The 13,387-nt window shown below is 38.1% G+C and overlaps 1 protein-coding gene across 1 annotated transcript in view; it reads left to right on the top strand.

Moving 5' to 3' along the window:
- The first annotated feature begins 5,685 nt into the window (after positions 1-5,685).
- The window catches only part of LOC127455949 (capping protein, Arp2/3 and myosin-I linker protein 2-like), a 76,864-nt gene continuing 69,162 nt past the window's right edge, over positions 5,686-13,387 (top strand). Inside the window, exons 1-4 of the mRNA XM_051724146.1 lie at positions 5,686-5,753; positions 6,019-6,113; positions 8,767-8,817; positions 10,615-10,674. Of these exons, the coding sequence (XP_051580106.1) occupies positions 5,717-5,753; positions 6,019-6,113; positions 8,767-8,817; positions 10,615-10,674 (243 nt within the window). The 5' untranslated portion in view covers positions 5,686-5,716. The remainder of the gene's footprint in view (positions 5,754-6,018; positions 6,114-8,766; positions 8,818-10,614; positions 10,675-13,387) is intronic.

Here is a 13,387-nt window from a genome sequence, read left to right as displayed (position 1 = left end):
CCTTGCTATGCTATCAAATTGCTTGAAATAAGAGGGGGACATCTACAGGGAAAGACTGCAGCAGGTAGTTAAATTTTGGAATGCAATTCTTTTTTATATCATTAACCTTCCCAATCATAGATAAATGTAATGAAGCCCACCTGCCCACATTGCTCGAAAAGCTTTTTATTAAGGGGTCAAAATTAACTCTAACTAAATCAGACAAATTTGCTGGGAATAAAATGCCCAAATACTTCATACCCTGTTTGGGCCACTACAAGGCGCCCAGCTGAAAACCTGTTACTGGGCAGTACGATGTCAGAGGCAAAGCTTTGGATTTAGACCAATTGACTCTGTATCCTGAAAATATAGAAAAGGAATTAATAATTCTGTGGAGGCAAGACATAGATCTAGTGGGGTCGGAGACAAATAATAAACTATCATTTGCGTAAAGCAAAAGCTTATGCGCCATACCTCCCACCACCACCCTTGAAAATCATCTTCCTTATCGCAGCTGCTAATGGTTCCAGGGCAAGACAGAACAATAATGGGGAAAGAAGGCAACCCTGCCAGGTCCCCCTATCCAGAGTAAAATAATCTGAAATTAATCCATTGGTTTGTACCGCCGCTACCGGGTGTCTATAAAGTAACTTAATCCATCCAATAAAACTATTCCCGAACCCATATATTTCCAAAATCGTAAAAAGATAATCCCATTCTACCATATCAAATGCCTTTTCGGTGTCAAGTGAGATGGCAGCGACTGGAGTCTGATCATTCACCACTGACCACATGATATAGATGAAACGCCTAATGTTATCAGAAGAGCTGCAGCCCCGAATAAACTCCACCTGATCTATATGTATAAGAGATGTCATAACTTAATCAGTTAGCCAGACTTTTTGACAATATTTTAACATCTAGCTGGATCAGGGATATTGGACGGTAACTCTTACACTTGCTTGGATCTTTGTCTTTTTAAGTATCAGACTGATCCGTGCTTGTGTCATGGTTGGCAGAAGCTTTCCATTCTTTAATGATTCCGTATAAACTTCTAGCAAATGTGGAGCCAGTTCTGTAGCATAAGATCTAAAAAATTCAGCGGCAAAGCCATCTGGCCCCGGAGCCTTGCCTATAGGCAAGGCCTTAATTACCTCGCCAAGCTCTTCCAAGGCTATCTCAGAATCAAGAGAATTTTTTTGCTCAGTTGTCAGTTTAGGGAGTTCTAATGGTTCCACAAAGTTTCTAATATCTTCATCAGTAGATGAAGATGTGGAACTATAAAGATCAAGATAGAATTCTTTAAAAGCATTATTAATATCAATGGCTGAGGTAAAAATTTCACAGCCAGCGACTCTCTCTGCTTTATATATCTATCCAAAAGCTTCCCTGCTTTGTCCCCAACTCAAAATATGACTGTCTTACCCTGAATAGCCAAAACTCCACATTCCGTGACAAAATAGTATTATATCTGTATTTCAATCGAGTTAATTCTCTGAGGCCATCAGACGACATTCGGCACGTCAGCTCTGCCTCTGCACTTTTAACATTTCCTTCCAACTCTACGAGTTCTCGTGCTTTGGACTTTTTGATGAATGAGTCATACTGTATGATCCGACCCTAAGAACTGCTTTAAATACCTCCCAAGCCACGCCCACGGAGGATACTGAGGACTAGTTGGTCTCCATATACACATTAATTTCAGCCTTTAACATTTGTTGGAATTCAGGATTTTGCAAAAGGGATACATTAAAGCGCCAACTGTATGATTTTTTTTCTCCGTATGTGGCAACACCTCTAAACACACCAGGGCGTGATCTGAGACTAAGATGTTTCCAATTGAGCAATCCACAACAGATGAAATGAGGGACTTAAATATAAAAATAAATCTTTTGGTCTGATGAAAAAAAATGTATAGTTCCTACCAGATGGGTTTAAAAGTCTCCAAATATCTGTAAGACCAAGATTTTTACACATCCTGTGAAGTGTCACTGTTGCTCTAGGGGGCTTACAGATTTTGCTTCACTATGATCAATGACTGAGTCCATCAATAAATTAAGGTCTCCTCCCAATATTATATCATGTGGGGTGCCAGCGGCTTGCAACATCCCTTCAAGATCTATAAAAAAGCCCTGATCATCAACGTTTGGTGCGTAAATATTAGCCAAAATCAGCCTTTGCCCCTGAATTTCTGCTAAAACAATAATGTTAAATCCTCCTAATTTATCATTAATCTGTTTGAGACATTTGAATTGTAGATGTTTACTTATCAATGTAATGACTCCCCTGCTCTTACTTGAGCCAGCACTAAAGAAAAGATGTCCACCCCATATCTTCCCAAATATTTCAGTTTCCTGCGGGGAAAGATGCATTTCTTGAAGAAACACTATATCATATTTCTTACATTTAAGAAAAGAAATAACCTTCCTTCTTTTTATGGGGTGCCCCAACCCATTCACATTCCACGTGGAGAGAGACAATCCACTCATATTAACATCTGACATTTTGACATATTAGAAAAAATAGATTGTGTGTCAAAAACAAGATTATAAAGACCACATTCCAACATTAGTGCAACAATCAATCCCCGAACTTCCCCCCGAAACAAACAAACAGAAAAAATAAAAACATGCGCATTAACCCCGTGCACAACAGCGCCAACTGGCGTCCATCCCTCTAAACACAAACAGTCCATGTACGCCTACGAGAGAACCCGCGACAACTTTGCCGTCGTATTGCTCAAGTCCGGTGCTTCTGTACAAATTTTGTGAGACAGAATTACAGAACAGAAAATAATCTATAAAACAAACTCCAGCCAATCGGCGGGATAAACACAAAGACGTGTAGATTCATCCACAACTGTTCCGAAGGTGTGTTCTTCCACAAAACAAACTTCGGCCGCTAGGCAGAACTAGCACAAAAAGAAACAAAAAAGGTGCCCAGTTTCCTCGGACAGTCAAGTGAATGTTCAGATAGTCAGGTCCACTCGGCTGTTACATGAGTGCAAAAAAATGCCCTAATCACTCCAATGTTTTGCAAGAAATATTCCACAGAACAAACTCCAACCAATAGGAGGCATAAGCACAAAGAACGTGCAGATTTATCCACAAACTGTCCCGAAGGAGTGTTACTCCACAAAACATACTCCAACCGCTAGGCGGAACCAGCACAAAAAGGAACAAAGAAGGTGCTCAGTTCCTTGGACGGTCAAGTGAATGTTCAGAGAGTCAGGTCCACTTAGCTGTATAGACAGTATCACACAATAACTTACTCATTCCATTGACTTTATGAAGGACATCGCCTGCTGTGGGCATGTGAATGTTTTACAGCCATCCTTAGTATCTATTCTCAATTTGGCCAGGAACATCAGTGCAAAAGCGACCTTCTGTTGATGTAAGAGTTTCTTGCATTCCTTGAATTGCATTCCGCTTCTCTCTTGTCGAATTTGCAAAGTCTGGGAACAAGAAAATGCTGTGGTTCTTCCAAGAAAGCCTTCCTTTACTCCTTGCCTCGCGTAACACAAGATCTTTATCGGATGATCTCAGAAATTTGGCCAGAATTGATCGAGGCCTTTCTCCCTCAGCGGATCTCCAAGCCGGAACCCTGTGAGCTCACTCGATTTCCAGCTTATGGCCTGTTATGTCGAGCAGACTCGGAAAGAGCCCATCTAGGAATTTCACCATATCTCGGCCTTCTTTGTTCTCAGGAATTCCAACAATTCGGACATTGTTTCGCTGGCTACGATTCTCTAAATCATCCAACTTTTCCCAAATGCGTTCCAAGTCTGTCTTGGTTGCTAGCAGATTAGCAGCTAATTCCCTCTCCGAAGACTCCAGATAACTGATCCGTTTCTTGACGTCCGACACTCTTGTAACCAACTCAGAGAATTTCGTCTCCATGGCAGTGATCGATCAACGTATTACAGCAAGAACCTCTAAGTCAGCAACGACCTTCGCCAGCATTGCCAACATGCTGGACAGTTGACGCTGAATCTTTCCCACCTCACCATCCAAACTGAGTCCCTGGTCTGTGGCCCTGTCTGGGGTATCAGCTTGAGCATGTAAGTGTCTTTTAATGTCTCCAGATCCCGAGGATTTTGAATTATTTGACATATTGTCTATATAAAACAGTTATGGAACAGGGTGTATAGAATTTCACCGGTTTATGACACAAAAAGTATTAAAAACAAGCAAAGTGCGCAGAGCTCACTGTTCACACGTTCGACCCTCGTATGGCACCACGCGACTCTCCCCAGGCAGGTGGTTTTAATGTTGTGGCTGATCGTATATGCTTTCGTTGTATGAAGACAAAACTGTCCTTCAACACACTTATAGCGTTCTGTTGACATTTCCATTATTTGTTGCTTTTCCCCTCCACTCAAACATACACCAAAAAGTTATTTTATATAAAAGAGTTCTTTTTATTTTTAATTTTAATTTACTTTTTATTTCCACTTCATTTTCAAATTGTCCATTCAATTTAGTTTAGTTTTATCTAAAATTATGGGTGAAATACATTTAATGTGTTTAATACATTTAATAAATGATAATATTAAAACATTTAATAATGCCCATAATAATAATAATATGTTTTATTTATATAGCGCCTTTCCACAAGCTCAAGGACACTTTACACTCCATATACATTTAACAGGATAAAGTACATTAATATACATTTCAACAGAAGTTACAATCTCAGTTACAAAGGGGGAAATAAAACATCAATCAGTAATAGATAATGCGTTGAGAAAAGATGTGTTTTAAGCTGAGATTTAAAGATAGAAAATTAAATACAACAACATAAAATAAAAACAGAAAAGATCAGACGCCATTAAAAAAATTAAATGGTGGTGGTTCTCCTCTGGATCGCTCGTTTTGGCAGTTTTTACTTGCCGGCTGGAGACCAGAAATACAAAACAGGCAATTAGAATCATCATGGCGCCACCCAGTGGTTGCTCGGAAAAACTGAATAAAATTAAAAAATGGGTTTTAACAATAATTGTAATGTAAAACCATTTAAATCAAGCAGCAGCAGATTTTCTTTTATTTATTTATTTATTTATTTATTTATTTTTCAAAAACACTTTACCTACATAAAGGTATGTTATTTGCACCGTTTTATTCATTTTTATTCATGTTTCTTCTTTCTTTCAATTTGCCACAGTGTCAAGTGAACATCCACCAGAGAGAGATACTGAGTAAAAAAAAAGTAGCCTTTTAGCAAGTGGCAATTTTCTTTTCTATAGCATCTAGCCGTTAACAGACAACAAAATTGAGCGTTAAAACAACAGCGTTTCCTTTTATGTACATTCTTTGTTTGAAGCTGACACTAACCGCTACATATAACTGTGTGACAGCAGGTGTCCCTATTGTCATGTGCCCATGACTGACTGAAACTACACATTAACCTAATTTGCAAGCATTGGTAGGTTTGATTGCCATTGAATTGGTGTTGAAATGATTGTTCTATATATGAAACTGCCTCAGGATCTTTTTGCACATTTTGATGTGTCTGTTATAGGATGCTCTTCATCTAGTTCAGGTGTCACATCCTGTCTCAGACCTGTACTCTCAAACTCAAACTGTGGTTTTCCCCATGAGCATGAATCATAAAGCAGCAGGTTGTGTGTGTGTGTGTGTGTGTGTGTGTGTGTGTGTGTGTGTGTGTGTCACGAAAGCTTTGTGAGATTTGCCAGCTTTGGCCTGTCTTCACCCTGCTGACAGAGTGAGCAGACATCATGGCTGCGCAAACAGAAGTTCCCTTTTGTCTTAAAGGTATGATGCTCAGCAATTCTTTCAGAACATACTAATAAATGAAATACAAACTAATAACCTCACTTACTTGGATTGTATCTTATGTCTGTATCTTGTGAAACTGCTACTAAATACTCGTAGTATTACTGTTCCATCTGGCCAGTTTGAGATTCTTAATTGCTTAATAGAAAACGTTGTTGTTGTTTACATTTATGTTCAGATTATTCATTTATCTGCTGGTAGGTATGATGTGCTCGATAAATGGCTGTGTGTGCATGATTTACAGATGGCATAACTCAGTACCTGAAGCCACAAAGAGTTCAGTTCATGGGTTTGATGCATCTCAACCAGTACAAAGGGCGAGCAGAGAGCAGAATTTTGGTACGTCAGCCTCTCCTTCACACCATTATATATATATAAATACATGGAAACAAATGCCGTTTCACCAGGTCTGCAGTGCATATTACAGACAGGACAGTGCACACTTCATAGTAAAACTTGCATTCTCTGTTAAACACTGGAGTAATGAATAAATACTAAAAGGACAGAAATTGGTGGAGTACACATAGTTTACACTTCAGTTAGTAAAACTATGAAGGAACAAGAGTGGGAAGTCATTTAAGTGACCAAATGAGCAGTGCATTGCAGCCACATACGAATGTTTGTAGTTGTGATAGTGGTTCTGATCGTATTAGTAGTAAACCAAAGCAGTAGTGGTAAATCACTTTTATTGTAACATTACCATAAACACACAAGTGTAGTGGTGGGTGAAAGTTTTTGGTGCATGCTCCACAAACAGTGACAGCTATAGATTACACACTGCACAATATGCAGCTTATACACATTACATAATACATACAGATGAAGTCAGAAGTTTACATACACCTTAGCCAAATACATTTAAACTCAGTTTTTCACAAACATTCCCTGTCAGTTAGGATCACTACTTTATTTTAAGAATGTGAAATGTAAGAATAATAGTAGAGAGAATTATTTATTTCAGCTTTTATTTCTTTCCAGTGGGTCAGAAGTTTACATACAATTTGTTAGTGTTTGGTAGCATTGCCTTTAAATTGTTTAACTTGGGTCAAACGTTTTGGGTAGCTTTCCACAAGCTTCTCACAATACGCTGCTGGAATTTTGGCCCATTCCTCCAGACAGAACTGGTGAAACGGAGTCAGGTTTGTAGGCCTCCTTGCTCGCACACGCTTTTTCAGTTCTGCCCACAAATTGTCTATCAGATTGAGGTCAGGGCTTTGTGATGGCCACTCCAATACCTTGACTTTGTTGTCCTTAAGCCATTTTGCCACAACTTTGGAACTTTGTGGTCATTGTCCATTTGGAAGACCCATTTGCGACCGAGCTTTACTTCATAGCTGATATCTTGAGATGTTGCTTCAATATATACACATAATTTTCTTTCCTCATGATTCCATCTATTTTGTGAAGTACACCAGTCCCTCCTGCAGCAAAGCACCCCCACAACATGATGCTGCCTCCCCCATGCTTCACGGTTGGGATGGTGTTCTTCGGCTTGCAAGCTTCACCCTTTTTCCTCCAAACATAATGATGGTCATTATGGCCAAAAAGTTCAATTTTTGTTTCATCAGACCAGAGGAAATTTCTCCAAAAAGTAAGATCTTTGTCCCCATGTGCACTTGCAAACTGTAGTCTGGCTTTTTTTTGGTGGTTTTGGAGCAGTGGCTTCTTCCTTGCTGAGCAGCCTTTCAGGTTATGTCAATATAGGACTCGTTTTACTGTGGATATAGATACTTGTCTACCTGTTTCCTCCAGCATCTCCACAAGGTCCTTTGCTGTTGTTCTGGGATTGATTTGCACTTTTCGCACCAAACTACATTAATCTCTAGGAGACAGAATGCGTCTCCTTCCTGAGCTGTATGATGGCTGCGTGGTCCCATGGTGTTTATACTTGCGTACTATTGTTTGTACTGATGAACGTGGTACCTTCAGTTGTTTGGAAATTGTTCCCAAGGATGAACCAGACTCGTGGAGGTCCACAATTCTTTTTCTGAGGTCTTGGCTGATTTCTTTTATTTTTTCCCATGATATCAAGCAAAGAGGCACTGAGTTTGAAGGCAGGCCTTAAAATACATCCACAGGTACACCTCCAATTCAGTACACCTCCTATCAGAAGCTAATTGTCTAAAGGCTTGACGTAATTTTCTGGAATTTTCCAAGTTGCTTAAAGGCACAGTTAACTTAGTGTTTGTAAACTTCTGACCCACTGGAATTGTGATAGTCAATTAAAAGTGAAATTATCTGTCTGTAAAACAATTGTTGGAAAAATTACTCATGTCATGCACAAAGTAGTTGTCCTAAACGACTTGCCAAAACTATAGTTTGCTAATATTAAATATGTGGAGTGGTTAAACGTCTGACTTCAACTGTAATATACAACATACAATATTCACACTTTACTATGTGTCTAATGTGTATACTGAACAGTATTCCTATTGTTCTGTCTGTAAACTATATCTGTCATTGTACCACTGCACTGCAATTAGAGTAAGGTCAGTTGTTTTACTCTAATTTTACTCTTGATTGTGGTACTAAATGTTATTCCACACAGTATTAATAATCAGCACTCACAGTGGTGAAGGCTACTGCAGAGACCTGCTGGTGAAATGTGTATGACTCATGCTGTGCAGAGCATCAAGTTCTGTTTGCACAGTCAGCATTGAGGTAGAGTATTAAATTCTGAAACTGTTTATTCATCACTGAAGAGCTGCACCCTTTTCTCCATATAATGCATATACTGGACTGAATATGCCAACATTTTGTTATAAAACTGAGACCAAAAACAATATTTTCAAGCAGAAAAGGTTGAGTAACATTTGAAAGCCACAAACTTTGAAAAAAAATAAATAATTTAAGAGTACAACTGAAAGGCAGTATCTACCCTGTTGTTTTGATCTCTTTTTCTTCCAGCAGATGGAGCTAGACCCACAAAATATAACATATTTACATTGTATTCTGTTGTTGTTGTTTGTTTGGTTTTTGTGTGCTCTAACAGGTGATGTCTCAGTGGAGAGCTCATGTATTCTACAGCAAACTTCCAGTGAAGGTGAGAATCAGTATGTTTGTGTGTCAAATTAGCAAATTATCATTATACCTGAGGGGTGCCCCTATAATATTACAAATGTCTATGTTCAGTACCCCACTTTTTGGTTATTTGTTTTCAGATGCCACTTGGATTGATACTTTGTATATAATGCAATGAAATTCATACATTTTAAGTGTGGCTTAAAGGGATAGTTCACCCCAAAATTAAAATTCTCTCATCATTTACTCATTCTCATGCCATCCCAGATGTTTATGACTTTCTTTCTTCTGCAGAACACAAATGAAGATTTTTAATAGAATATTTCAGCTCTGTTAGTCCTCACAATGCAAGTGAATGGTGGCTAGAACTCAGCAGGTCCGAAAATCACATAAAGGCAGCATAAAAGTAATCTATATGACTCCAGTGGTCAAATCCATGTCTTTTGGACATGGATTTAAATTAAAAACGTGTTTAATCCATTTATTGTGCGCCTGACGTTTGATAAAGTTCTGAACAGGTGTCAGTGTTGTGTGCTTAATATAGACCCTAATTGTTATTTGACAGGTAGGGTGGTCATTTTTTAAGTCATGGTAGGAAGGATTCTTCTTATTTTTATTTTTTAATATGCCCTGTGGGCTAAGCCCCGGATGTCACTGAAGTCTAGCAACTCCCTTTGTCTGAGAGCCCAAATGCAGCAAATAACCTTGAGCAGTGCATTTACGCTGATGTGTCATGAAAATATGTGGCCGATTAAACAAACAGTAGATTGCCTGCAGCAGGGTCAGTAGGTCAGGTGCAGTATTAACTCAGTGCTGCTCAGTGCTCCTTAGTACTTCATATTTCCACTGAGTTAATTTGTTTCATATTCCTGCATAAAAAAAATATGGTTATGACTGACATTGTTTGCTCAAACAGCTTGATGTGATTACATAGCTGAGGGCTTTAGAAAAATCTGGTATAGTCTACACCTTTTAAGAGTTGATTGTATTGCATTCTTAAATCAATATACACTACCGGTCAAAAGTTTTGAAACACTTACTCATTCTTTATTATAATTTTTTTTCACATTTTAGAATAATAGTAAAGTCATCAAAACTATGGAATAACATAAATGGAACAATGGGAATTATGTTGTGACTAAACAAAATGCAAAATAAATCAAAATTGTGTTCTATTTTAGCATCTTCAAAGTAGTCACCCTTTGCCTAGAATTTGCAGACATGTACTCTTGACATTTTCTCAACCAGCTTCTTGAGGTATCACCCTGGGATGCTTTTTAAACAGTATTGAAGGAGTTCCCATCTATGTTGGGCAATTATTGGCTGCTTTTCTTTATTATTTGGTGCAAGTCATCAATTTCAAAAAAACTAATTTTATTATTAAATTGAAGTCTTATAATGAAATAAATCAATATGGTGGCACAATGATATTTTTGTCTACAAAACTAATTTCAAACATATAAGCATACGCCTTCAGATCATAAGATTTTTAAGATCATGAGAAACATTTCAGTCAAGTGTTTCAAAACTTTTGACCAGTAGTGTATATCTTGATTGGTAAAAGCTTTCCATGCTGAGTAATGCAATGCATTTAGATATTGAAAGTGTGTGACTCAATATTAGTTCCTGTGGAAAAAAAAGCACTTGTACCAAAGCTCAACTTCTGTGTTTGAGTTTCAATGAATGACCCAGCCTCCCTTACCCCCACCTTCGCTTCTTTTTAAAATTGTGAGTCACTATAACACTGTTTTCAGTGTTATTTGCTGCATATACATGTCAGAGTGTGTGCTGTTTACAACGGTCTCATCTCTTGCTGCAGGTGGAGAGCTCCTTCAGCTATCTGGAGATCTATGCCATCATCATTGAGAGTACTGAGCAGGTAAGAGCATTAGCATTGATGGTTTAGATATATAAAGTTGTTTATTACCCTGATATGTGGGTGTAACCAAATATTCAAGGTTGTGGGGGGGGGGGGGTTATAGAGTCTTTTATTGAAGAAACCCATATTCATCTACCACTATTCACTTTAAGCCTGGACAAGTTCATTTAACTTATACATTTAAATTTATGGAAACTGTGCCCTAAAAAAGTTAAATTTTCGAAGGTAAAAAATGTGCATTGACTCAACTTAACTTAAGTGTTTTTATCTTTCTGCTTTGACTCAAGTTACATTGATATAAAAATATAAATTTGTTCAACATAAAAAGTATTGTTGACACAACAGATAAAACAATTGACAAAACCGTTTGATTTAAATAATGTGGACTTAGCCTGTTTTGTTTAAATAACATAAATATAATTAATTAATCTTGTTTTTAGTACTGTTGTACTTTTAACCGTATACTTTATTAAAATAAACAGTTCAGCCTTTGCCTCCTAATGCAAGACCATCTTGCAAAGCAAACACAGCATGTGATATCTAGATAGGGAGGCACATATACTCACCGGCCACTTTATTAGAAACACCTGTACATCTACTTATTCATGCGATTATCTAATCAGCCAATCGTGTGGCAGCAGTGTAATGTATAAAATATGGGTCAGAAGCTTCAGTTAATGTTCACATCAACCACCAGAATAGGGAAAAATGTGATCTCAGTGATTTTGACCGTGGCATGATTGTTGGTGCCAGACGGGCTGGTTTGAGTATTTCTGTAACTGCTGATCTCCTGGGATTTTCTGCTGCTGTAGCCCATCTGCCTCAATGTTCAACATGTTATGTGTTCAGAAATGCTTTTCTGCATAGCACTGTTGTAACGCGTGTTTATTTGGGTTACTGTCACCTTCCTGTCAGCTTGGACCAGTCTGGCCATTCTCCTCTGACCTCTGTCATTAACAAGCCGTTTTCACCCACAGAACTGCCGCTCACTGGATGATTTTTGTTTTTGGCACCATTCAAAGTAAATTCTAGAGACTGTTGTGTGTGAAAATCTCAGGAGATCAGCAGTTACAGAAATACTCAAACCAGCCCATCTGGCACCAACAATCATGCCACAGTCTAAATCACTGAGATCACATTTTTACCCCATTCTGATGGTTGATGTGAACATTAACTGAAGCTCCTGACCCATATCTGAATGATTTAATGCATTACACTGCTGCAACATGATTGGCTGATTAGATAATCGCATGATTAAGTAGATGTTCAGGTGTACCTAATAAAGTGGCCCGTGAGTGTAGACCTCAACACTTGACACACAAACCTCAGTAATAGTGACAATCAACAAACGTCTTTAAGTAAAAAGATGAGCTCTGAACATCATCACACATTCATTAACTAACAGTAATGACAAAAACAACAACAAAAGCACAGATAAAATCTGCAAACAGCAAAAAATAAGCCCATAACACTAACGGTAAAAAATTTATTCATGTCGCAATGCATGCTGGGAGCTGGCAAATCACCATTGTTCAATATAAAATTGTTAGTTAAGACAACTTTGTTAAGCTAGATTGGGACAACATTTAGGGTAATGTTGTTTGTCTAAGTAATTTACACTGGCGGCCAAAAGTTTGGAATAATGTAAAAATTTTGCTCTTATGGAAAGAAATTGGTACTTTTATTCACCAAAGTGGCATTCAGCTGATCACAATGTAAAGTCAGGACATTGATAATGTGAAAAATGTATATTACAATTTGACTAGTAACTACTTCAAAGAGTTCTCATCAAAAAATCCTCCACGTGCAGCAATGACAGCTTTGCAGATCCTTGGTATTCTAGCTGTCAGTTTGTCCAGATATTCAGGTGACATTTCACCCCACACTTCCTGTAGCACTTGCCGTAGATGTGGCTGTCTTGTCGGGCACTTCTCATGCACCTTACAGTCTAGCTGATCCCACAAAAGCTCAATGGGGTTAAGATCCATAACACTCTTTTCCAATTATCTGTTGTCCAATGTCTGTGTTTCTTTGTCCACATTTTCTTTTTGATTTCTGTTTCAAAAGTGGCTTTTTCTTTGCAATTCTTCCCATAAGGCCTGCACCCCTGAGTCTTCTCTTTACTGTTGTACATGAAACTGGTGTTGAGTGGGTAGAATTCAATGAAGCTGTCAGCTGAGGACATGTGAGGCATCTATTTCTCAAACTAGAGACTCTGATGTACTTCTCCTCTTGTTTAGTTGTATCTGGGCCTTCTACATCTCTTTCTGTCCTTGTTAGAGCCAGTTGTGCTTTCTCTTTGAAGACTGTATGTACACCTTTGTATGAAATCTTCAGTTTTTTGGAATTTTCAAGCATTGTATAGCCTTCATTCCTCAAAACAATGATTGACTGACAAGTTTCTAGAGAAAGCGGTTTCCTTTTTTGCCATTTTTGACCTAATATTGACCTTAACACATGCCAGTCTATTGCATACTGTGGCAACTCAAAAACAAATACAAAGACAATGTTAAGCTTCATTTAATGAACCAAATAGCTTTCAGCTGTGTTTGATATAATGGCAAGTGATTTTCTAGTACCATATTAGCAATTTAGCATGATTACTCAAGGATAAGGTGTTGGAGTGATGGCTGCTGGAAATGGGACCTGTCTAGATTTAATCAAAAATGACTTTTTTCAAATAGTGAAGGTTCTGTGTTTTTTACATCAGTAA

Source organism: Myxocyprinus asiaticus, chromosome 18 (genome assembly GCF_019703515.2).
Source record: "Myxocyprinus asiaticus isolate MX2 ecotype Aquarium Trade chromosome 18, UBuf_Myxa_2, whole genome shotgun sequence".
NCBI classification, from domain to species: Eukaryota; Metazoa; Chordata; class Actinopteri; order Cypriniformes; family Catostomidae; genus Myxocyprinus; species Myxocyprinus asiaticus.
This window is presented reverse-complemented; position numbering and strand designations above follow the sequence as displayed.